Source organism: Apodemus sylvaticus, chromosome 3 (assembly GCF_947179515.1).
Source record: "Apodemus sylvaticus chromosome 3, mApoSyl1.1, whole genome shotgun sequence".
NCBI classification, from domain to species: Eukaryota; Metazoa; Chordata; class Mammalia; order Rodentia; family Muridae; genus Apodemus; species Apodemus sylvaticus.
Genome location: NC_067474.1, coordinates 78,438,948 through 78,463,086, shown reverse-complemented (window position 1 = coordinate 78,463,086; position 24,139 = coordinate 78,438,948). Strand labels below are relative to the sequence as shown.

Genomic DNA, 24,139 nt, shown 5'->3' with positions numbered 1-24,139 from the left:
CTCCTGCCTCAGACAGTCCAACTTAAATTCCATATCAAGGTGCACTGAAAAAGTCAGTGTTGTTAGATGCTATTAGCTTAACTCTTAATAACTCTTAATTGAGTTAGTTTCTAGTGAAAAGTCTCAGCCATTTAATGAATGTTTGAAAGAGTGCCCAATTAAAAATCACATGACAGAAGAAATCCTTCAAGTGAAGAATGTTGAGAAATTGCTATAAAGACAGAAACAGCTGGTCCTGTTAGCCCCCTTGTTTGTGTGGGTGAATTAGCATAAATGGAAGCCTTTTGGAATGGATAGTTACCAGAGGAAATTCTTAACTCCAAAAACTGTAGTCCACAGTGCCTCTGTCAGCTCCTCAAAGTTCCGGCTTTAAACTCTCATAATAAATAAATAAAAATACAGAACAGTGGCATTCAAATCTTGACATAAAACAATAAAGTAACTATTTGATAAAGTCAGTTGTATATTTAGTTTTTCCCATTTAATGCCTTGTGTACTTTGGATGTGTTAAGAAAAGGCTTGAAGCCTTTATTTTCTTTTTTTCAAATAAATATTAAAATAGCATGTTATGTCATAAATTTTCATCCGAATATCTGGCAAGGTATATTTTAGTCTCTCTCAGTACACCCCTTTTCATGTTCAGTGATTCTCTCTCTCTCTCTCTCTCTCTCTCTCTCTCTCTCTCTCTCTGTCTGTCTGTCTGTCTGTCTTTCTCTCACTCTCTCTCCCTCCCTCCCTCCCTCTCTCCCTTACTCCTTTCCTTCCTCCCTCTCCTTTCTTTCATATTTATTAGATATATTCCCTATTTGCATTGCCAATGTTGTCCCCTTTCCTGCTCCACCTCTCAAAATCCCCTAACCCTGCCCTCTTCCCCTTGCTCACAGATCTACACACTCCTGCTTCCCAAAATGGCAACGAACAAATTGGGAAAAGATGTTTACCAACCCTATATCTAACAGAGGGATAATATCCAATATATACATAGAACTCAAGAAGTTAGATTCCAGAGAACCAAATAACCCTCTTAAAAATGGGGTACAGAACTAAAAAAAAATTTTCAGCTGGAAAGAACACAGATGTCCCTCAATGGAAGAATGGATATAGAAAATGTGGTACATTTATACAATGGAATACTCTCAGCTATTAAAAAATGTATTTATGAAATTCTTAAGTGAATGGATGGAACTAGAAAATATCATACTGAGTGAAGTGACCCAATCCCAAAAGAAAACATACGGTATGCACTCGCTGATGAGTGGATATTAGCCCAGAAGCTTGGAATACCCAAGATACAATTCACAGACAAAATGAAGCTCAAGAAGGAAGAACAAAGTATGGATACTCTGGTCCTTCTTAGAAGTGGGAACAAAATAGCCACAGGAGGAGAAACAGATACAAAGTGTGGAGCAGAGACTGGGGGAGAGACCATCCAGAGACTCCCCCTCCTAAGGATCCATCCCATATATAAATATAAAACCCAGACACTATTGTGGATGCCTGCAAGTGATATGGCTGTCACCTGGACGGCTCCACCAGTGCATGACAAATACAGAGGGGGACTCTTAGCCAACCATTGAACTGAGCACAGGGTCCCCAATGGAGAAGCAAGAGAAAGGAACCAAGAAGCTAAAGGGGTTTGCAGTGCTGTAGGAGGAACAACCATTTGAACCACCCAGTACCCCCAGTGCTCCCAGGGAATAAACCACCAACCAAAGAGTACACATGGAGGGAACCCATGGCTCCAGATGCATATGTAGCAGAGGATGGCTCTGATGAACATGAAAGGGAAGAGTGGCCTTTAGTCCTTTATTTTCTAATGTGATTTTTGTGAATGTTCATCAAATTGGATAGCAGGCAGAATTTAATCAAAGATCATACAAAAAATTAGCTGAATAAGGTTTTACAGTATCCACTAGAGAAAGCTATTGTTAGAACTGCCCCCCCAATATACACATTCCACAAAATTTTAGAATACATGGGGTCAAGCAACCAAGTGAAGAAGGAATTTAAAACATCCATAAAATTGACAGAGAGTGAGTGTCACAGCTGTGAAAACTAAGTTGACAGCTAAGATCTGATTCTTAGGACTTAACATTCTTAACTGGTAAGAATGGAAGACAACAGCTCACCAAGAAAACATGCATAAATTATGCAACTGTTCTTCAGTAAACAGGCATTGTCTGTTGACTTTGTTAGGCATGATGCTCAACACCAGGGAAACAAATGTGATGGTTAAGATATGACCCCCAGCCTCCCAACTGCCCCCTCACTTGATTTCTAGTGATTTCTCAAAAGGCTATAGAGTCAAAGAGGAAGCTTGGTCAACACATAGGAATAGAAGCTAAGTCAAATAGAAACTATCTACTTTAGTCATAGGGACTGTCATTGTCCAACAGACTGGGAAAACAAATGTGACCAAAACGTATACATTGAGAAGGCAATTTAGTGTTTCTCTCTGACTACCCATAAGGAAGCCAAGAGGGAAACTCCTCGACAGTGCCACCCTTTTAACTTTATTAGTTTTTAATGGACTAAAAGTAAATACATGATCTTTATTTTATTCTTAAGGTGACTAGCACTCAGACAGATGAAGCCCAAGTCACACACGTGATATAATTTGAAAATGAGTTTAGGAATTCTCCAGTAGTCAAACTATCTAAAATTCCAGAAGAATTTTAGAATGAAACCTGGAATACACAGCTAAAACTTTTCATTTCTTTCTTCCATTTCTTCTGTCTATATTTCTTTCTTTTGATTAAACTCATTGCTCCAATATATTTTTTTGAAAGCTCCCAAGCCCTTTATGGAAAGAGTTGTTATAAATAAACCACTCTGTGCATAATGCATGCATGCATATGTATTTGCTTAATGATTCATGGTTTAAGTTGAAAAACCCTAACTGGCACTAACCACATAGAGAACTGCGGCAGTTTCACTTCTTGTTTTTCTAGCTTAGAGCATGAAGCAATGGGCTAACATGCTCAGGTTTTTCTCTGAGAGGGAAAAGGCACAGGCTGTCATCTTGTCTCTTGTGTGCTATTTGGCTGATTGGCATGACATTTATTGCAATAGAATTTCGGTTTTCCTGAGATTTTTACCTCACAGCAGTCAGAATGGCTAAGATTAATAACTCAGGAGAGAGCAGGTGTTGGCGAGGATGTGGAGAAAGAGGAAGACTTCTCCACTGCTGGTGGGATTGCAACGTGGTACAACCACTCTGGAAATCAGTCTGGCATAGAAAACGGGCCGCGACACTTCTGGAGGACCCTGCTATATCACTCCTGGGAAAATACCCAGATGAGTCCCTGGCATGCAATAAGGACACATGCTCCAGTATGTTCACAGCAGCCTTATTTATAATAGCCAAAAGCTGGAAAGAACCTAGATGTCCCTCAATGGAGGAATGGATACAGAAAATGTGGTATACAATGGAATACTACTCAGCAATTAAAACCAATGAATTCATGAAATTCTTAGGCAAATATTTGGAACTGGAAAATATCATCCTAAGTGAGGTAACTCATTCACAAAAGAACACACACAGAATGCAGTCACCGATAAATGGATATTAGCCCAGAAGCTCTGAATATCCAAGACACAATTCACATATCAAATCATTTCCAAGAAGAAGGAAGGAGAGGAATGCTGCCTCTTGATGCAGCATTGTAGGGGATTACCAGGACAGACAAGTGGGAGGGAGTTGACTGGGGAATAAGTGGAGGGAAGAGGGATTATGGGACTTATGGGGAGGGGGAAACTAGGAAAGGGGAAATCATTTACAATGTAAACAAAGAATATAGAAAATAAAAAAAATTAAAAATTAAAAAAAGAATTTGGGTTTATATCATAAAAAATGGAGAGATTCTTGATCTGCTTTTTCACTAGATTAACAAGAGACAAATAATTAGGTGGCTATGTTCCAATTTGAATGGAATTACAAAAATTGCAGGCATCCTAATTAATACTAATAACTCTATTCTCTCTCAAGCATATTGTTTAAGATAGTTGTGAAGAATACATAATAGGGCTGGCTTTCTTTTGTCTTCTTCTATTGTTCAGCATATTATTTCTTTCCATCTTTGCTCACATCATCAAAAGTTCCTGAAACGCCAGTTGCTTCTGTGCCTGGCATATTTAACGTACAATAAAAGAACTCCACCTTTATCTATCTGGTCACAAATTGCAAGTTTGTGTTCTTTTCCAAGGTCAAATCACATTCCACTGCAAGTATATAGCATACTATCTGTATGTATTAACCTGCCAATGAACATTAGGGTTGTTTCCATAATTGGAATATTATAAATACTGTCATAATAGACAGGGAAATCTGATTTATTTATTTATTTCAAAATTTTTATTGTTAGATCTTGTAATAGTTCTATTTTTGTTTTCTTTATCAAGAAACCTCCATACTTTTCTGATTTGTCTCAACTATTTAATGCCCCATCAGAAATATAAAACTGCTTTGTGCTCTTTTTTCTCTTTATCGTTAAACACACATACAGGTAAACACACTTACACAAAACACACACACACACACACACACACACACACTCTGTGCACATGCCAGTACATATTCAGTGTTCATGCTGACTGGATTAAGATGAAAGCAGAAATGTTTACTTCCAACATTCAAACATCTCACAAAGGATGTCCAGTAATGGGAATGATGAAGGGAAAAGATGTTAAACTTTCCTGCCCCCTGAAAGGTTCTACAAGTCCTTCAGAGAGTATCCTTGCTGAGAAGGAACATCAATATGTAGTCTTGCCATTCAGCTCTGTGAGCTTCTATGGTTCTGAACTAATCAAGAATAAATGGCGAAGTTTTGATTTCTGTTCCTGTACTCCTCTCCACTTTTCTCTCCCGATTAAAAATATTTCTACCGACAAAATTATTTTTAACACTGACTCTGTGACATCCATAATTTAGTAGGTAATAACTTAAGAATGACATCCAGTGACAAAGTGACAGAGTATATTTTACACACTTTCTTGAAAATTTGTAGTTAAATATGGGCATTCTCAGCATACCTCTAACAACCTTATTTATGATATGAGTTTATAGTCAAGTCATGAAAAATGATAACTGAATTTATAAAAATAAAAGTATACTAGGAATTTTTATTTAATAAATATAGCAGTCTAAGGATATCTGTGAACATGTATCAATCATATTTCTTGTAGAATTAGATAAAAAAAGAAAATGACATATAATGGAAGATTAAATTGGAATGAGGGCCTCTCAAAAGGAACCATTTAAATTGCATTCAGTAGAAAAAAGAGAAAGTAAGCACATATTCTATACAGTTTAAACTATCAAAACTCTTCTAGGTTAACTGAAACACAGTACATGTCATGGCTTATATTCAAAAAGTCCAGGGAATAATGATGCTCCGTTCTGTTCTCCCTGGGTCTTAGTCTCTTCAGTTTAATAAGAAAGATAAACTATCTTGATTATGATTCTTTGCCTGAGTTAGTTAATTCATATACCTTGAAAGTAAGGAGCTTCATCACAGTGCTACTTCCGTCCATCCTGTAAGGTCCATGAGGTCAGCAGCATTGTGCTCCATGGGATCCCTGTCCGTAGCAGAACCCCAGGTGAGCTGTAGTATTTAGTCAATGTAAACAGAATGGATTTTGGTCCCAAAGTTTTGTTTCCCTCAATTCCAAGTTGCTGCTTCTTGCTCTTCCTCTGCTGTTCCCTCGGGATTCAAGCCTTTTCCATCCAACAGGGCTTTTTTAAGTCTTCTCCAGAAGATGTGTCTCCCCAGAGGATTGTCCTCCCACTCCAGGTAGGTGTTTCGGCTAAGAAGGCGATACAATTCCACCTGCTGCCTCAGCAGGGACTTCTCTACCTTCTCAAGGACGATGAAGATGATGCCCGAGCGGCTACTCAGAAACTGCCATGTCTGAGCAATCTCGTATTCAAAGATACACCATCGGCTCTGGATGAAGTGTCTAGACACCACCACGATGACTTTCCGGCTCTTGTGGAAGCCTTCCTGGATGATGTTGGCAGCAATGGCTACACCAGGAATAAAATCTCTGTAGTGAAGGCAAAGGCGAAAGCGGGGCACTCCTTCTTCTAAGTTCTTTACCAGCTCATTTCTCACCCAGTCTTCATTCTGACTTGAGTAGATCACAAATGCATCATAGATGCTTTCTCCTCTGCTGTACCTTTTACAGCCAGCAATAAGTATCAGGTGAAAATAGAAATGGTATATTAGAAATGCTACAGTAGATACTAAAAGCACACTGACCACGGATGCACTGATGACAGTCTTGTACATATAACAGGTGGAATTCTTAAAATCCAACACTAGAGAGGTGTTCATCTCTACAGGTGTTGCACATGTCATTTGTTCAACATTCACCAAGAACAGCTTCTGGTCCTTGACCCACTGCAGGAAGTTCTGATGTTCACATATACAAGCAACAGAATTATTACTAAGATTGAAGAAAGCTAGACTCTTTGGAAAATGTTGCAGTATTCCATTGGATGTTTCTATGCGATTGAAACTGCAATCAAGAGTTCTGAGGGAATACAGCTGTTTATAATGAGATAGATCCAAAAACACTAGGTTGTTGTGACTCATATTTAATAACTGAAGTCTATGGAGTGTGTCAAATACTCCCCAAGATATCTGTTCCAACTGGCATTTAGAAAGATCAAGGGATGTCAAGTTTGTTGTGTTTGTAAAGACATTTGAAAGGGTGTTGTCTTTGAAAGAATTGCCAGCCATCTTTAAGGTGTTGAGACTGGTCAAGCCAAGAAATATGCCATCGAAGTCAATTTTGATGTTAGTATAAGAGATGTCAAGGTAAAGGAGTTTTTCAAGGGATAAGAATGGTGAGAATTCTGTAATCTTTTTTAAAGTGGAATGCTGAAAATCCAGGTATTCCAGCTCTTCTAGACCCATGAAGTTGGCATTCATAATGATGACACTGTTGAAGCTGAGGTCTAAGTGCTTGAGGCTGTTTGTTCCCAAATCAGAATAAGAACAGCAACCGATAAAGCTCAGCGCATTTCTACTGAGATCTAGATATCCTAGACTTGGCAGAGTCACTTTTTTAAAACTGATACTGCCTTTGTTCGCAGTTAAAGTCAAGTTTTTAAGAAAGGGTAAATCCAGATTTGGAAACTGCTTAAGTTGACATCTAGTGACTGATAAGGATTGCCATTTAAAATGTTTAGGAACATTGTCTAGGTGTTTCATAGAAACACCTGCTAGAGACATTGCAGAAATATTCGCCAAACAATTGAAGTTAACAATATCATCTGAAAAATGACTTGTATATGTTAACCTGAACTCATCAATGGTCACATGACACAGTCCCTCCATGACAGAACTGTTAAAACTTTCCAGATTCCTTTCATTTTTAAATTCTCCCAAGATCAACCGATGGACTTGTAAACCAGCCAGGTTTTGAAGGCAAGTTTTCATTACATTTGAGCTATTAAAATTGCTTCTTAGAGTCAGTTCATGGAGCCTAATTCCTTGAAAGGCTTGGGCTTGAATGAAGTCAATTGGGTTCAAAGACAGGTCTAAAGAGAGATTGACTTGTGGATTTTCACGTAGAAACTGTAAGTCTTTGACAGAAATAGTTTGAATATAGTTATAAGAAAGATCCACATGTTCTAGGTTTGTCAGATTGGAAAAATATTCAGGTAACTTAGAGGAATGTATGAAATTGTGAGCCACATTGAGTTTCTTTAAGGTTATAAGCTGTCCAATAGGGAAGCTCTCTAGAGAGGCCAGTTTTGTCTCCACAGCCACCAGATTCTCTAAACTCATTAGTCCAGAAAAACATCCTGGGGAAAAACTCTGGATAGGGTTTCCTGTCAATATCAAGGTTGAGAGCTGGTATAAGCCATGCCATGCCTTGCCTTCAATTGTCTCAATTTCACACCTATGAGGAAAAGAGATACCAATTATGTAGTTTTGCTTAAAAAAAAAAAACCTTTCTAAGAACATAACATTCCCTGCCACACAATAATGCAAACAGATATGATACAGCATGTTATTGTGAAGAGAAAAACATACATAGCAAATCAGTTGTGTGAGCAGGAGCGGAACTGCAGATTTGTCATTTTTACACTTGCTACACTGATGATAAACTATTATACTATGTACGGCAGCAAATCCATCAGAAGAAAATCAATTCAAGATCAATAACTGGGGCACATTAAGGCAGTTGAATAGGATATGTAGTAGCCTTAAATTAATTTAGACAGTTCTCTCCACACACAGATGTAATTTTACATCTAATGGGTGTAGGCAATATGGGTGGTCATTATTTGTTATTCATGACAAATGACTGATGAAAGTCAATTTCAAAAGCATAATAATGACACATAGGTGTCAGGTGTCAAGAATGGCATCAATGTTTACAAAACTTAATTCATATACGAACGTTAGGTATATTAAATATGTCGTTATCACAGATAAAGGTTAATAATTGGTGACATGAGTAAGTTTTACGGAAGAAGAAGAAAATGTACTATGAATGTTCACATCAAAAGGATTGACCCTCTCTTGGGAGACGAAAGCACACTACTCTGAAAATAAGTAGTGGAAATTTTTATGATGAATGAGTGAATGTGAAGAATAGATGAGATAAATAGCAGAAACATAAGCTGTATCACACAGCAGGCATGCCACAATGAGGAGCCACAACAGTCTCTGTGGCTGCAGGGCAGCAAAACACTGAAGAAGACTAAAATGATGCTGTAGCAAGATTGAGTTGCAAATAAAATAAATACTCACATGCTCAATGAAATCTTCTAAATTTTATCCCAAGATAAATAAGCAAATGAGTCATTTCCAAATCTAACCCAATTACCATCAATCACTTTTCCTATTATTCTCTTGGAATATGCACAGGTAAGAAAATAGTTTTGGTCTGTGATTTAGGTATTCATTAGTAATTTGACAAAAGGTAGGGATATGCTAAGAAGAATACTGCAAGAGGAAGCCATGTAGCCATGTTTACACTCCTCTCTTCCTTCAAGATCTTGGAAACCCATTATTCTGTGAGTTTCATCATTCCAACTCTATATAAGATAACAAAGTTTGATTCTTTCTCAAGTTCCCACTTTTGTTATGATTCTATTGTTCATACACACATGCACATATGTATATATGATGTCTAAATCATATATATATGATACATACACACATATATACATATATATGATTGTGTTTATGTCATATATAGATAGCCATGTACAGCAAATTAGGGCAAAAGGGGAAAAGATGTAAGCTTGACTCAACTCTGGTAAAGTAAGCACTATTGTCATAGATAAGTCACTCAGATCCTTCAAAACCCAGTTTTCTTAGCCCCAATAGGAAGTGTGCACATTTCTAGAATGAAAGGATGGTTACCTGGTCTAGAACAAATTATCCTTAGAAACTCAGTCTAGGTCCTGCACATCAATCTCCCCGTGGAAAGGCACAGGAGTAAATTGTCTGCTCTGGTATAATGCAAAATATTCTGTGAGCTAAAGGAAGTTGCCTTTTTCCTAAGAACACATTCAAAACCTTTAAGGAATGTTCTTTCATTATATTATAGATCAATTCTCAATTATACAGTATGAAAAACTATATCCTCTTTATTAAAAAGACATTATTCTGTTTAGTTTTTTAACCTGCCTATCTGGGTTCCCTACAAATCTCCCTGGGATAATTAAAATTACAATTTAATAAAGTGATTATGATAGCATGTTTTCAAACTCATAAAACTCACTAAATAATTTTAATAAACTTTCATTTAGTAACTTTTCGCCATTGAGAGAGGTTTATCATTTTCACTTAATAGGTGTGAAGACAGACTCAGGAAAAGTTACTTGTGGCAGGGCACATGTCTCAAATGTTGGAGAAAGCACAGGCTCCATTTTTCTTCTCCCAACAGAATTGTTGCCTTTGGAATGATTTATCTATCAAGACCATAGTAAAGAATGTAATACATTTTCTAGTTTACTAATGTTTTACAGTACTGTCTGCTCTTCAGAAGACTTTTATTACAATATTCTTGATATTTATCAAGATTAGATATGATTAGAACAAAAACATATGTAAAACATTTCTGTAGTTTTATGAACATGGAAGAAAAGAGGTTCGTTATCTACTTCAACATTGAAAGATGCCCCTGATCATTACAGCCCACTGATGTAAAACTGAGGCAGAACTGGAAGCTTTGGTCCCTGCTGGCTAATTTTCAGCAGAAAGGTGTCATGAATTCTGGTAGGGGAGAAAAGTCATTACTGGTCTATTCCATCTATAAACCATATGAACTATAATATGAATCTGCCAGACAAGATGTGTACAGTGGTGAAATGCTGGCATAACTATTCTAGTGGTAACAAACCATTCTTGGATTAGATTTTTGTCCCAGGAGGGTATCCAAGGCTAGTATTGTTTACCTGTTCAAAAAATGTTGATTAGAGAGGTCTATGACTCTGATGTTTGGGGTGTGGATATGGCAGTGATTATTGTAGTTTAGTTAAATTAGCATGGCACCAGACTTCTGTCTGAATAATGACATTTATATCCATTAACCAAAGTCACTTCCCTTTATAGTAAATAGTAGTGAATGCAGATATTCTTAGATGTGCAAGATAATAGAAGGAAAAAATAGTTCTGTCATCATCGCTGAAATGAACATTCATAACAGTCCTTCAAAGGGTCAGCAACTATAAAGGAAGAGAAATTTCACAGAAATGTAAGAGCTAAGGGACAGGGAGCGCAGGTGCTCTCTGTGGGGCATGACACAGCCTTTGCAAATCTGATGTCATAGAAGCTGTGGTTGCACAGGGCATGCCAACAGAAATCTAGTGATCATGGAGGGGACCATGGGATCATTTTCTCTCTGCTGCTTTTAGATTCTTGGGGAGAGACAGTCCATGGTTTCAGTTGCTTATCAAATGGTTAACCTCACCAGTCTCCAGTAGATTGTTCTAAACCTACAGTCACATGGAAAACCTGGATAAAATCAGTGAGTCAAACAATAAACAGAAGGTATGAATATAGATGGAGACATTTTGGAAGATGTCAGGGCTAACAGTGGTCACAGCAAACTCAGTGTGGGTGAAGGTAAGAGTAGCAGAATGCATTACATTGATGTATGAAATTGTCAACGAGCAAAAATAAACAATAAAAAAGATTGAGCTTCCCATCTGAAATATTGGTTAAAGGTTTCTGTGTTCCAACAAATGGTATGCTGCACTGAATCAGAAAGAAAAATCTTATTAACTTCTTCTTGTCCATATTTGATATTTTACTTGGACATTGACATCTTTTTCCTAAGTACGTGTTTTTCTCATTCTCTACACTCTTTTCTACTTTCAGTATTTCAGGTATCTTGCATATGTACTCATATCTCAAAATCTTTCCTGATCCTCTCACATATAACAAAACAGCCCCTCTTCTAAAGGACACAATGTGATGCCCTTATTTTCATATATTTTATTACTTAATGTTGTAAACAGCAGTATTTGTGTTGCTTAACGTTTGTTTGATTTGTTCTATATGTCCAATAACAAGGATAATACTTTAACTTAATAATTTATTAAGGAGGATTTTATCCTGCTTGATAATTACAAGTATGGGTGATGTGTCTACAAATTCTTCTTCTGTAGCTTAGACACACAACATATAATATATGGTCCATAAATATCTAATGAATTAGTTTAAAATAATGTAGAAGTTAGATATTCTTATCCAGCTGCTCACCAAACTGAAACCAGGTAAATAAAAGTAGCATCTCCCAGAATTCACAGCAAGTAGCAATGCTACTGAATAGAAGAGTGAAGGAAGTTTAGCTAGAATCATCTAGGTTTTCTGAGCCAATAATGCAATGTTTTAAAAATAACTACTTCACATTCTACAGCACATAAAAGTTTATTCCTTACCTGGATAAATCCAGCCACTGAAGTTCTGAGAAACTGGAGAAGCTATAGCTTCCTAATATCTTTAAGGGATTGAAGCTCAGATCTATGTTCTTGGCTGAAGAAGGGATGTCATGAGGGATTTTGCTGAGATTCTGATCCATGCATTGGTAGGTAATATTAGGAACTACCTGTAAATATCACACAACAAATGTTAGGTTTGCAACTGTATGTGTTCCCACTCCTCTCCAAAGACGACAAATGGGGTGATAAATCTCTCACAATACATGCCAGTCAACATACCATTCGCCTATCCATTCATTCATCATGATTTATTTTGTTTGAAACACGCTTTCATATAGTCCAGTCTGGCCTTCAATTAGCTATACAGTCAACACAACACTGATCTACTACTGATCTATCTGCCTCTTCTACACAAGTACTGGCATTCCGGGGATCATGCCCATCCTTCTCCATTTATTTATGTACTACATCATATTTACAAAATGTCTTATTATACCTATCAGGAAGAAAAACTATCCCCTGCATTCTCAATGTGTTAATATTCTGCTAAAACAAAATTATATTTAAATGAGAAACAACAGAATCAGGCCTTAAATAACTCTCAAGTCTGAAAACCTTGGTTTCATAAAGTGTTCTGTGCCACTTGGTACAAAGCACATATTTTTAATTACTACTCTTTGAAATTATAATTATATCATTTCCCCTTTCCTTTTCCTCTCTTCAAGTTCTTTCTTACTCCCCTTTCTTTGATATTTTTCAAATCCATGGTGCCTTTTTGCATTAATTGTTTATATATATATATATATATATATATATATATATATATATATATGAATATGTGTATAAACATAATCCTACATATATAACCTGTTCAGTTCATTTAATATTACTCATATATATGTTTTCAAGGATGACCATCTGGTATTTGGTAACCAGTTGGTGTGCTGTTTCCAGGGGAAGACTATTTCTCCCACTTTATAAACAGAATCATTACAGAAAATCACAACCAATTAAAATGCAGAATTCTGGAGCCCAGTACCAAGGGAAACATTTACAATATAACTCCCATACCTACAGATCAGTGATCATTGCAGCAGAGGAGGCTGAAAGATTATGAGTCAAAATATCATGAAACTTACTGTGATACTGTGTTTCCAAATGTCAAAAGCTGTGCTCATAAAGTCTCCCTAATATGACTGCCTAAATATGAGTTGTAAGGGTTCAACTAGATATGCTACCATGGATTAAGTGGAAAGCCCAGGAGTCTTTATGCCTACACAAAGAACTAAGGAATACTGAGTGTAGGACAAAGCTTTGTTCGTGTGTTGGTTTGATTTTATAATATCTTATGTGAACCTCACTAGTTTTATGTAGAATATATGTATGCTTGTACACAGTTTTATGTAAAATTATCATTCTAATTAATTATTTTCATTATATACAGCTACATGGAGAGTACCAATAAAGATGTATGGACATTTCCTAGCTACTGCCTTATGTTTGACAATTGCCTTTTGTTCTTAGGCTCATTGACTTTCCCAGTTTGATAGTTGAATCAGAGGCAGTCTTGGAGGGCATGGATTCTAGTGCAGGAAAACTGTGTTCAGGGTCGAGTGTTTTCGCTATCATAGTCTCCACCTAAGTTTATGTGTTTTCTCACATTTATTGTGAACCCTATGCCATATCATTCCATGTAAAGTCATAATTATATGATTTCATCCAGCAAAATGTTTTGTTTAACCCAGTAACCCAGTGAGCTTTGTTTTCTCTTATTGAAAGGCAATAAAATTTTCAAAGGGCTAAATGAGATCAGAGCTTATCTCAAAGCTTGCATTAATTAAAGTGATAAATATTAATGCTAATTATCATTGGGTACTATTGATTCCTTGATGCATATTAACATTTACTTATACCTTATGTATTTTATACTAATCTTCAAAAAGTCCTCTAAAGACAAAGAAAATAAAAGAGGTGAGATAATACACATATAGTCAGATGATTTGTACATACACAGGCTCCTTCATATATGTCTACCTAAATGGTACTCATCATAGAATTCTTGAAAGCAATGTATCTAAGAGAGTAAGGCGCCAGACAGAAATTCTTCTCTCACTCTCTTTTACTTTCTTTACAGGTTTTGATGACAAGGCAAGTCTATTGCCTATATAATTATTTTCTAAATCCTTTTCATTTGATCAACTGAACCATGATCATTGATGCTCTGATGACTTTTGTTTGTTATTTGTCTTCAAGACTCAGAAAGGTACATGGTGACCTCTCAATACTCAGTAGACATTTCAATAGGTGAATGAATGAAAAATATTGTGTAATGGATGGGACACGGGCCCATTTAAGCCAAATAGTAGGCTATTTTCTGCTAAAGGCCATGGGTGGTACAAAAACACATGTTACAGGATTGCTGATGGCACTGCACTCATAGAACAAGCTAACAGAGATGGGAAATAAATAAGAATTACAAAAGCTACAAAGATACAGATTCTAGATTCAGAATGGGAAAGCTGAGTAAGGAAATGTGTGGAAAAGGAAAACACGTGTATGTCAAAAGGAGAAAAGAACATAAGCAAATAATAATGAGTGGGAGCAAATGTTAACAAACTAGCCAACAGGTACAGAAGGAGAGCCCGATGTCATGGAGAAGCCACAGGCAGAATACGAGGACCTCAGGTGGTGTCCAGAAGTAATTTTTTCGTTGGTTTCACACATACAAAACATACAGCCAAAGGCCTATTATGATCTAGGCCAGTGGTTCTCAACTTGTGGACTGCTACCCAGTTGGGGGTCAAACAATCCATTTACAGGAGTTGCATATCAGTTATCCTGCATATGGGATAGTCACATTTTTGGTTCAAAACAGTAACAAAATTATAGTTATGAAGTATCAATAAAAGTAATTTTATGGTTAGGGGTGAATACAACCTGAGGAGCTGCATTAAAGGGTCTCAGCGTTACGAAGGTTGAACCACTGAGAGGCATTGGTGGCATGCTGACAAACCCAGCAGTAATCCTACTTTCTTGTGCATTCTATACAAAGGGGAGGATAAATGATGGAAAAATAAAAGACAAAAGTACAAAATGATGTGATCAATGAAAGAGTATATGGAGAGGCTAAAGGGAAAAATCTACATGAGGCAATCAAAAAAAAAATCACCCTGAGGAGACATTCACACAGAGATCTACTTAAAATGAAAAAATAAATCCTAAAATCAAAGCCCCACATTACAGTACTGCAACTACAAGCCACACATAGCTCTGAAACATGAAACATGCGTAGGATAAATCAAAATATACAGTAAACCAAAAATATTGTTGAATGTCTAATTCTTTGTATCAAAAATTGAACATAAACTATCTTCATAATTGCTCAAGTATGTGGTAGGATTCTCCCCTAATAAATATTACAGGAAACTAATCACTGGGTGAGTAGTGGGACTTCTAGGTTGGGAAGAGCAAGGCAGGAGAAAAGAAAAGCCCCCTTTGAATGGTTGAGAGCACAGAGGAAGAATGTAGGCATCCAGGGGATGTTGATTCGAGTGGTGGATCCGCCAGTATCTGCCACCCAAGGATTTTTTAAATTGGTTATTTTATTTATTTACATTTCAAATGTTCTCTCCCTTCCTCCCTCCTCCCTCTCCCCTGCCTCTATGAGGGGGCTCCAGCACCCACTCAGCAGCCTAGTGTTCCCCTATCCTGGGTCCTCAAGTCTCCACAGGACCAAGAGGCTAACCCACTGGAGGATTTTTAACAGAGATTAGTTTACAAAATTAGTCCTGCACCCACCAGCGATTGGGTTACCTGTTGAATCTAAACTAAGATTGTGTGATGTTTTCCTTCATATGGTGACTCAACTGGGTTCCAGAGAAAGGTTTAGAGACAGAACATGGTTTGCAAAAGTACACCCCAGGCAACTGCAGGACTTTGGAAATGTGGGGCATACATGGCAACAGCCAGCCATGAGAAACTTAGCAAGCCTGGTGGAGAGAGAGATTTCAGAGCTCAGGAGAGGCAGAGACAGAATTGGTGAGACAGGCGACAGGTCCTGGCTAAAGGAAAGAATGTGGTCTCTGCCTGTCCACAGGGCTAGAGACAGACTGGAGGCCAGTGCTTAACTGGTGTTAGTGTGGGATGCTTTTATTATATTTCACACAACATAAGTATATTTGATTACATAAAAAATCACTGAAACTAAGTCCATCCATTTATTTTTAATTTTCCAATTTGATCAATAGGGAAAGTTTTCAACTATATATGGGGATTCCATAATTTTAGCATATGGAGCCCTGATCTAGGTGAAAGAAGATGTGGGTAGGTAGGTTAGGCAGTGCCCAGGCCCTATGGGATGAAGCAACCATCACAGTTCTAAAGAATATAAAGGAATGATTTGATAAGTCTAAACCCTTGGACCAGTAACCACAAATAAAGAAGAATTTAAGTTTGGATACAGAAAGAACTATAAATTAGGAAACTAGGCAGTAATCACCCCTGAAGACAAGACCAAGGACACTGAGACCGCAGGCGAGCTTTGAGAGTTGACAGAGCACAGAAGACACCAAAGGCAGTAGGATTTTATCTTAGTGTAGCACTGGTTGGAGATTCTATCTCTAGCAATATAAGTGAGGATATCAGAAAGTAAGACACTGGGATTATAACTTCTTTAAATGAACAGTATTTTTTCCCATATGAACACTGTGTCGTAACTCCCTGTACCTGTTTTGGGCTTCTGAGCCAACCTCACCTGGAATTCCTTCCTTGTTTGCTCAGTTCTATTGTGAGCTTCTAAGATAATTGCAGTGGTCTGGGCAGGATGAAAACAAGAGTGAGTCACGGTCAGATTACTCACCGCTCAGTATCCACCAAGGGAGCGGTGGCCTTGGCGGATGTTTTACTTTGCCCTGTCTCTCTCCTTCACTCCTCCCTCCCTCCCATTTCTTTATCTTCTAGAATTAGTTGCAGAATACTGAAATCTCTTAGAAAACTCATAGTTGTGTGTGTGTTTTATAGAAATTCTTTCATTTAAGAAAACTGTTACATTTCTTCATTTGTGTGTGTGCTCATGCATACACACACCTGCCAAGGCAGACACTTGTTGCAACTCAGAGGACATCTTAAAGGAGATTCTATGCCTCCACCATGTGAGCCTCGAGGCTTGGACTCAGATTATTATCGGGCTTGGCAGCCACTGACCTGACATACTGAGTCACCACTCCATCTCTCAAAGATGCTTCTTAAGAGGCAGAAACCACAGTTACCTTCACGTGGTTTGGAAAAGGAAGGAATGACTACTACAGGCTCAGTATCCAGAGTTCCCACAGTCAGCCTTGATAGTAACAGACTACTTACATTTTTCTAGTGATCACAGTCATTATTTCATTGTGGGAATACTGGCTTTAGAGATGTTCAGTAGTTTCTTTAACGTCTCTCGGGCATGTCACAGAACAATGCCTTTAAACTGCTTTTACTAATTTCAAGTCCGTAAATCATGACTCAGATGCCGCCGTAAATGGAACAAGACAGCCGTGGGTGCCTCTTCCTCCCCTGTGTTAAGACTGAGGCTTTTGTTGCCACAGCTTCTCAAGTTTTGGGTTAGTTTAACTCCTTCTTGAAAAATAAACTAAGCAAAACACACGCAGGAAGCTCTGAGCCGAGGACAGTTTTGAGAAACAAGGAAGGCGAGCAGGAAAGGGTGCGATCACCTGCTATGGATCGAGACACATACCTCTATGCAGGGATTCAGACTTTCCAGGCTCAGGCAGGAGAGGGACGATGCCATGATCAGAGTTCCAGCCAGGAGCAAGGGAGGCTTCATCCTGGCATTTTCTGCGACCAGTGGAGGACGTGAGAAAGCATGACCATGACGATCTGGAACTGGTGGCAGGGCAGAGTCCCTGGGGCACCTGCCTCTTCTCTTCCAGTGGGTGCCCCTCTGCAAGTATTATATTCAAGGAGGAAGTGAGAGTGCCAACCTTAGCATTCTCACTTTTGGTTTTGTTCTAGAATCGATCAGCCCTGTCTCAGGAGGGAAGTTAGAAAACTGAAGAGTAAAACAGGAAGGAGAAGGCGTTTGCTGGAGGAACAGCAAGAGGAAGCTGGCTTTCATCCCAGGAAGTCATCTGACCTCGGGGGTTGGGGAAAGCAGGGAACTGGCGTGGAGCAACATCCTCATTCCTTCTTTATTTTCAAGAGGATGCTTACTGCTCCAGCTAGACTTCCGAGTCTCCCAAACTAGAGGAACACGTTTTCTCACAATGCTGAAGATTAAAAAAGTCAGGATGAAGATGTCAGTTGTTGTGTCTAGTGTCCTGATCTTTTCTTTTACCAATATGTGTACATGTTTGTTCATGGGGGGATAGATATTTCGTGTGTGTGTGTGTGTGTGTGTGTGTGTGTGTGTGTGTGTGTGTGTGTGTAAAAGTCAGAGCTCACTATTGAGTGCCTTCTACAGTTCTCACTTCTCAACCTTCTATTAGTAATAACGACTTATTATTAGAAATAGGAACAGAGTGTTTATTAGGAAAAGGAGAACATTGCGAAGGACAGGAGAGGGCTAATGAGCTGTGGGAGAAACGCAAGACGCTCCACCATAGTTTTAGAGCTAAGGTCTCCAACTGAACCTGGTACCATTTCATTGGCTACACGTACTGATCAGTTAAGCTTTGAGATCCCCCATCTGTACCGCCTTTTCCTAGTGCTGGCACTGTAGGTATCAGCAGTATTCAGGTTTTTGTTATTGTTGCTTTTGGGGTTTTTTTGGTACTTTGTTTTTTTATTTATTTAATTTTTTTTTAATGTGGATACTGAGAATCCGCAGGTTTTCATGCATTTGAAACATTCCATCAACTGAGATATCTCCCAGGTCCCTGACCTAATTTTTTATTAGATATATTCTTTATTTACATTTCAAATGATTTCCCCTTTTCTGGTTCCCTCCCTAAAAATCCAATAAGGCATCTCCCCTCCCCCTACTCCCCCAATCAAACCCCCTCCTGTTGCCCTGTCCTGGTATCCCCCTATACTGCTGCATGGAGCCGTTCTAGGACCAGGGACCTCTCCTCCCTTTGATGTCCAACAAGGCCATCCCCTGCTACCTATGTGTCTGGAGACATGGGTAACAGCATGTACTAGCTTGTTGATGTTTTTGTCCCTGGGAGCTCCGGGAATACTGGGTGACTCCTAAGTGAGGTAACCCAACCACAAAAGAACGCACATGGTATTCACTCACTGATAAGTGGATATTAGCCCAGAAGTTTGGAATACCCAAGACACATTTCACATATCAAATGATGCCCAAGAAGAAGGAAGAACAAAGGATGGGTACTCTGGTCCTTCTTAGAAGGGGGAACAAAATACCCACAGAAGGAGATACAGAGACAAAGTGTGGAGCAGAGACTCTAGGAATGACCATCCAGAGACTGCCCCACCTAGGAATGCACCCTATAAACAGTTATAAAACCCAGGCACTATTATCAATGCCCACAAGTGCTTGCTGACCAGACAGACCTACGTATAACTGTCACCTGGGAGGCTCTGCCAGTGCATGACAAAAACAGAGGGGAACACTCTCAGCCAGCCATTGAACTGAGCACAGGATCCCCAATGGGGGAGCTGGAGAAAGGACCCAAGGAGATGAAGGGGTTTGCAGCGCCCTGACCTCTTTTTAAAAATAATAGGTTCTATTGTATTAAGACAGACCTATAAGACATTATTTTATTTTAATTATCACATTAAACTCATGACATAAGATGAGGCACTGGGAGATGAATTTTCAAATTGCAGTCACAGAACCAGGCCCAGTCTATGAATTTCAGGGAATAGTACATAATTCTACATGTGACATTGCTGGTGAAGAAATGGTGAAGGGATTCAGATGTTGCTGAAGTCAAGCTCAGGCCAGAAGTCTACTGATCAGATCACATTGTCCAAATGATTTTATTTCCTGAGCCGTCTTTTCTGCCCTGTAAATCTGAAAACATTTTTACCCTACCCCCTTTTTACATATTAACATTATTTGACATATCTAAATACTAATATTTAGGATACTTATTCTTAGAAAGCGGTTATTCCTCCTGGATCATCTGTGGACTCTTGGAATATGGAAGCTGCCCAGGGAAGCTTCTGATAAGATGAAAACACCAGCAACCTCCAACCTCCATCGAGACTTCAGGAGAACTGATCTGCAGTAGAAATCTTCCATCCCCAAATTCTCCTTTCACCATATAAAAACCAAAGAGTACACGTGAAAGGATCCATGGCCCCAGAGGCATATGCAGCAGAGGATTGCCTTGCTGGACATCAAGTGAAGGAGAGGCCCTTGGTCTGGAGAAGGCTAGATCCCCCAGTATAGGGGAATGGCAGGAAAGGAAAGCAGGAGTGGGTAGGTTGGTGAGCAAGGGGCGGGGAGATGGGATGGGGATTTTAGAGGCAGGTGGCTGGGGGCGAGACCAGGAAAGGGAACAACATTTGAAATGTAAATAAAGAATATTTAATTATTCTAAGATAAACAAACCAAACAAAAGATAAATATATTTAATATATTCTAAGATAAACAAACAAAAACCCAAGACCTTGCAAAATGAAATACAGTCTCCACAGTCCCATGGAGAGATTGTGTCCTTTCACTGTTCTGATTCGAAGATAAATGAGCTTCTGAAGAGAAGGAAAGTATGCATGGCAGCAGTCAAATTATACAAGCTACCAAATTTCCACTTCCACCTATGAGAATGAAAGGATAGAATTAGGGAGATGGCTAATCAATTAAGAGCCAATTTTTGCTCTTCTGAAGGAAATGGGGTTAGCTTTCCAGCACTCATATGGTGTCCCACAACTATCTGTAATTCCAGTTCCAGGGAATCTATTTCTCTCCTCTGACCCACATGGACACTACATATGATATACATACAAATATCTATGTAAACATACATGCATACATGCATGAAAATAAAAAAAAATCTTTAAATAAATAGAAGATAACTGCATTTATCCTGTGTGGTTGTATTAAATTAGCCATAGCATAGTTTCTCATTATATCCCATAAAAGATAACTATGACAATTATCAAAAATTGGGTAATATTATGATAATCATACTTCCTCAAAGATTTGTTGTAAAGCTTTTAGAGCTATGTCTGAGGAAAAGCAAGGTCATATAAGTTTCTGATTAATAGAAGTAGGATAAACATCACTGGTCCAGTCGACACCCCCAAGGTATGTCATAAGCACCTCAAAAGTACTTTAGCTACAGCTATGCTACAAAAGACTAAATCACCATCAATCAAGTGCAGATTCTGTCAACTATTCCTTTCCAGAGGCTCTCTGGAGCTTCTTGGCCACCAGTCAACGTACAAGTTCAATAAGAGACACTGTTACTAGGGAATAAAGTACAAAGTCACAGTAAGGCACACAAGTCCTCCTTTTCTTCACATGCAGATATATGAATCTGGGTACACACATGGGAATATGACACACACACACACACACACACACACACACACACACACACACACACGCACACACACACAATCAACTGATCAATTTAAAAGGACAAAAGTAGAAATCTAGCTTTTCAAAGTTAATCCCTTCCTCATCCACTTATCTCAGGACACATTTAGAAATTGTGCCAAACTCTAGAAACTTCAAATATAAAATAATTCTAAAATGAAATTCCTCATTTTTACCCATCATTGACTGTGTCTCTTTGCTTAGGCTAGAGCAAAACATTGTAAAACAGTCTTAAAGGATCTAGACTCTCATCTTCTGAAGTCTGAACTTTCCTAACACCCATTATCCTCCAATCAGTGTCTGTAATACATACAAAGTAGAATATGTCTTAACTGCAATAGTGATAGTGCTGGGGCCTCCAGCCTTCCCTGACACACTATACACGCAAACAGGATAGTACACAAAGTTCGAAAGTAAAAACGACCTTGTGTAATAATTAAGGACAGATTACTGATAAGTGTGTTCACTTCCTAGTATGCATATATCTTTCTTGCTACCATTGGAAAGGAAGCCCCTGACTGGGTAAAAGAAGCCTAAGAGAAAAAATCAAATAATCTCTTCTAAATTATGCCTCATGAGGTATTGATGCACATGCTTTATATACATCTTCATTGAGAGCTTTCCTAACTATGATAGGAATATTCAGGAGAGTGCTTTACATGACTATTTCTTTTTTTATGAAAACCTAATAATAATAATAGGCCAGCATGTACTGACCGTAACAAGGCTATTACAGTCTGTCAGCCTCTTCTGGAAGACATACCAAGTACAAAGTAGAAAAGCAAAACCATAAGCAGTCAGGTTTTATTTGCTAAATCTCAATAAATATGCAAATGTGGTCTTGCAATGATTAATATTTTGATGCTTAGCTACCATCATGATGTCAGTATTTATCCTACTATCCTGAATAGGAAGTCATTTAGTAGTCTACATTATTATCCTGCTGCAGGTCTAACAGAAGACCTACGATCATTTAGTCAAAGGAAGAATCCCATCTCAGCCAGAGACAAGTAAGTATCTGGTCAAACTTGGCAGATACTGAATATTCAGTAAAAACTAAAATACAACACATACAATCAGTGTTAAATTAATGTAAATTCTATGGTGACCTAACACATACACATAACACGAACCATATTTCTTGCTCATAAAATGGGCAGTAAGATTATTAATGGTTGCAAATAGGTTAGGACCAATTCATCATCAGAGTCTTTTTATTTAATTGTGCTGCTACATTTTATACATAGCCTTGGAGTTTCTGCAAGATCTGAAAGGAGAAGGGAAGCACACCCATATATGTAACTAGGTTTACTCTGTCACCGCTGATGTGCGTCACCTACTCTCTCACTCTCTGGTTATAACCCATCCTAAGATTTTATCAGTTAGAAATGGGTATGTCCTAACCATTTCACCTCCAGTCTCACTTCAAGTACACATACACACACAGACAGAGGGTGAGCACACATTTCACACACACACAGAGAGAGAGAGAGAGAGAGAGAGAGAGAGAGAGAGGAGAGAGAGAGAGATTGCTATAAACTGCAGTATCCAATACACAGTGCCAATGGTGTACTATAAAATGAGTAACGTAAAATTTATTTTCATCACTAAAATGTATATAACACAATTTTACAGCCTGTATCTGCCCATTTCATGGTGTTTAAAAGACTGTGAGAATAAATAATCACAATATAGTCTGATACAGAATGTTTCCCTTAGCTTATCATATATTAGAACATTAACTTACTCCTTCCTATATCTAACATTTTTGAGTTTCAGTGTTTTATATACTAACATCTATCAGTTCACAATGGGCTTCTGACTGATGATGCATTGCAGTTATAATTGGCAACGGTTTTAGTTTTTTCTTTGTGGTAAGTAAAAATATGTCTTGCAATCAATCAGTAGCATGCTGTAGTTAATGGAGAAGTATTTGTCTATAGTGAAAAATTAGTGAAAACGCTGGCTAAATAGACAGAAAAGTTTGTTTCCTAGGGGCCACTGCCATAAGCTAGTCTCTTACCTTACCTTGCCTTGCCTGTGGCATTGTGGTCATAGAGATTGGAAAAAAAGAAACAAACTCTGAAGTAAAAGATTAAGAACATATCACTCGGCAGCGGCGGCGGTAGCAGTGGCTGCTCCAGCTGAAGGGCCATCAGCGGTGGAACCAAGGCGACACAGGGTCCAGTTAGGCCCTGCGCCCACGACCACTGACCTTCGCTGACCAGCCGGGCGGCAAGCAGTTGCGGTTCTGCGGAGCCTTTTGCTGCATGGAAGCCACTTCAGAACTCGGCTTCCCGCCAGTCAGGAGAGACTCACCTCCATCTTGATCCCGGGCTCCAGAAATCGGTCAGACTGAGGTACACAAACATAATCCTAGGCCCAACACCGCAGGGGTCTGAGCCAGACGGGCGTTGGCCTGCACCCAGGCCCTGGGCTGTTCGAGTGGCCATCGGGGCGCCAACCCAGCCAGGAGTTTTTTTTTTGCCCCGGCCGGCGCACGCGCCGCCATTTTGCCTACAGGAGCCAGAGTGCTCGGGAGGGCAGAGACTGCTAACAAGCGTAGCCTGAGGCTAACAAAACGGGGGTCTACGCCCCAAAAGGCACAGGACTGACCCCAAGAACTGGGCGGCTTGGTGGGCCATCTGTGTGTCAACCCGCCCAGGAGGTTATTAGCACAACAGACTCTCCCGGTACTTTCGGGGAGCGCGGACGCG

At 38.8% G+C, this 24,139-nt stretch overlaps 1 protein-coding gene across 1 annotated transcript; it reads right to left on the bottom strand.

The window, feature by feature from the left end:
* Positions 1–1,843: 1,843 nt before the first annotated feature.
* On the bottom strand, positions 1,844–17,991 carry Tlr4 (toll like receptor 4). Its single transcript, XM_052176648.1, has 3 exons — positions 17,646–17,991; positions 11,912–12,078; positions 1,844–7,911 (listed from the first exon to the last, which is right to left on the bottom strand). The coding sequence occupies exons 1-3, from the start codon at positions 17,733–17,735 to the stop codon at positions 5,661–5,663; spliced, it is 2,508 nt and encodes an 835-aa protein (XP_052032608.1). The 5' UTR covers positions 17,736–17,991; the 3' UTR covers positions 1,844–5,660.
* Between the last annotated feature and the right edge of the window lie 6,148 nt (positions 17,992–24,139).

What these genes read in the sequence shown, in the direction of transcription:
- Tlr4 (XM_052176648.1), bottom strand. Translation starts at nt 17,735, where the DNA reads ATGAAGCCTCCCTTGCTCCTGGCTGGAACTCTGATCATGGCATCGTCC. An exon ending in GTCTGAATCCCTGCATAGAG is followed by an intron (nt 12,079 to 17,645) that starts GTATGTGTCTCG and finishes TGATATTTACAG; the next exon opens with GTAGTTCCTAATATTACCTA. An exon ending in CAGTGGCTGGATTTATCCAG is followed by an intron (nt 7,912 to 11,911) that starts GTAAGGAATAAA and finishes TTTTCCTCATAG; the next exon opens with GTGTGAAATTGAGACAATTG.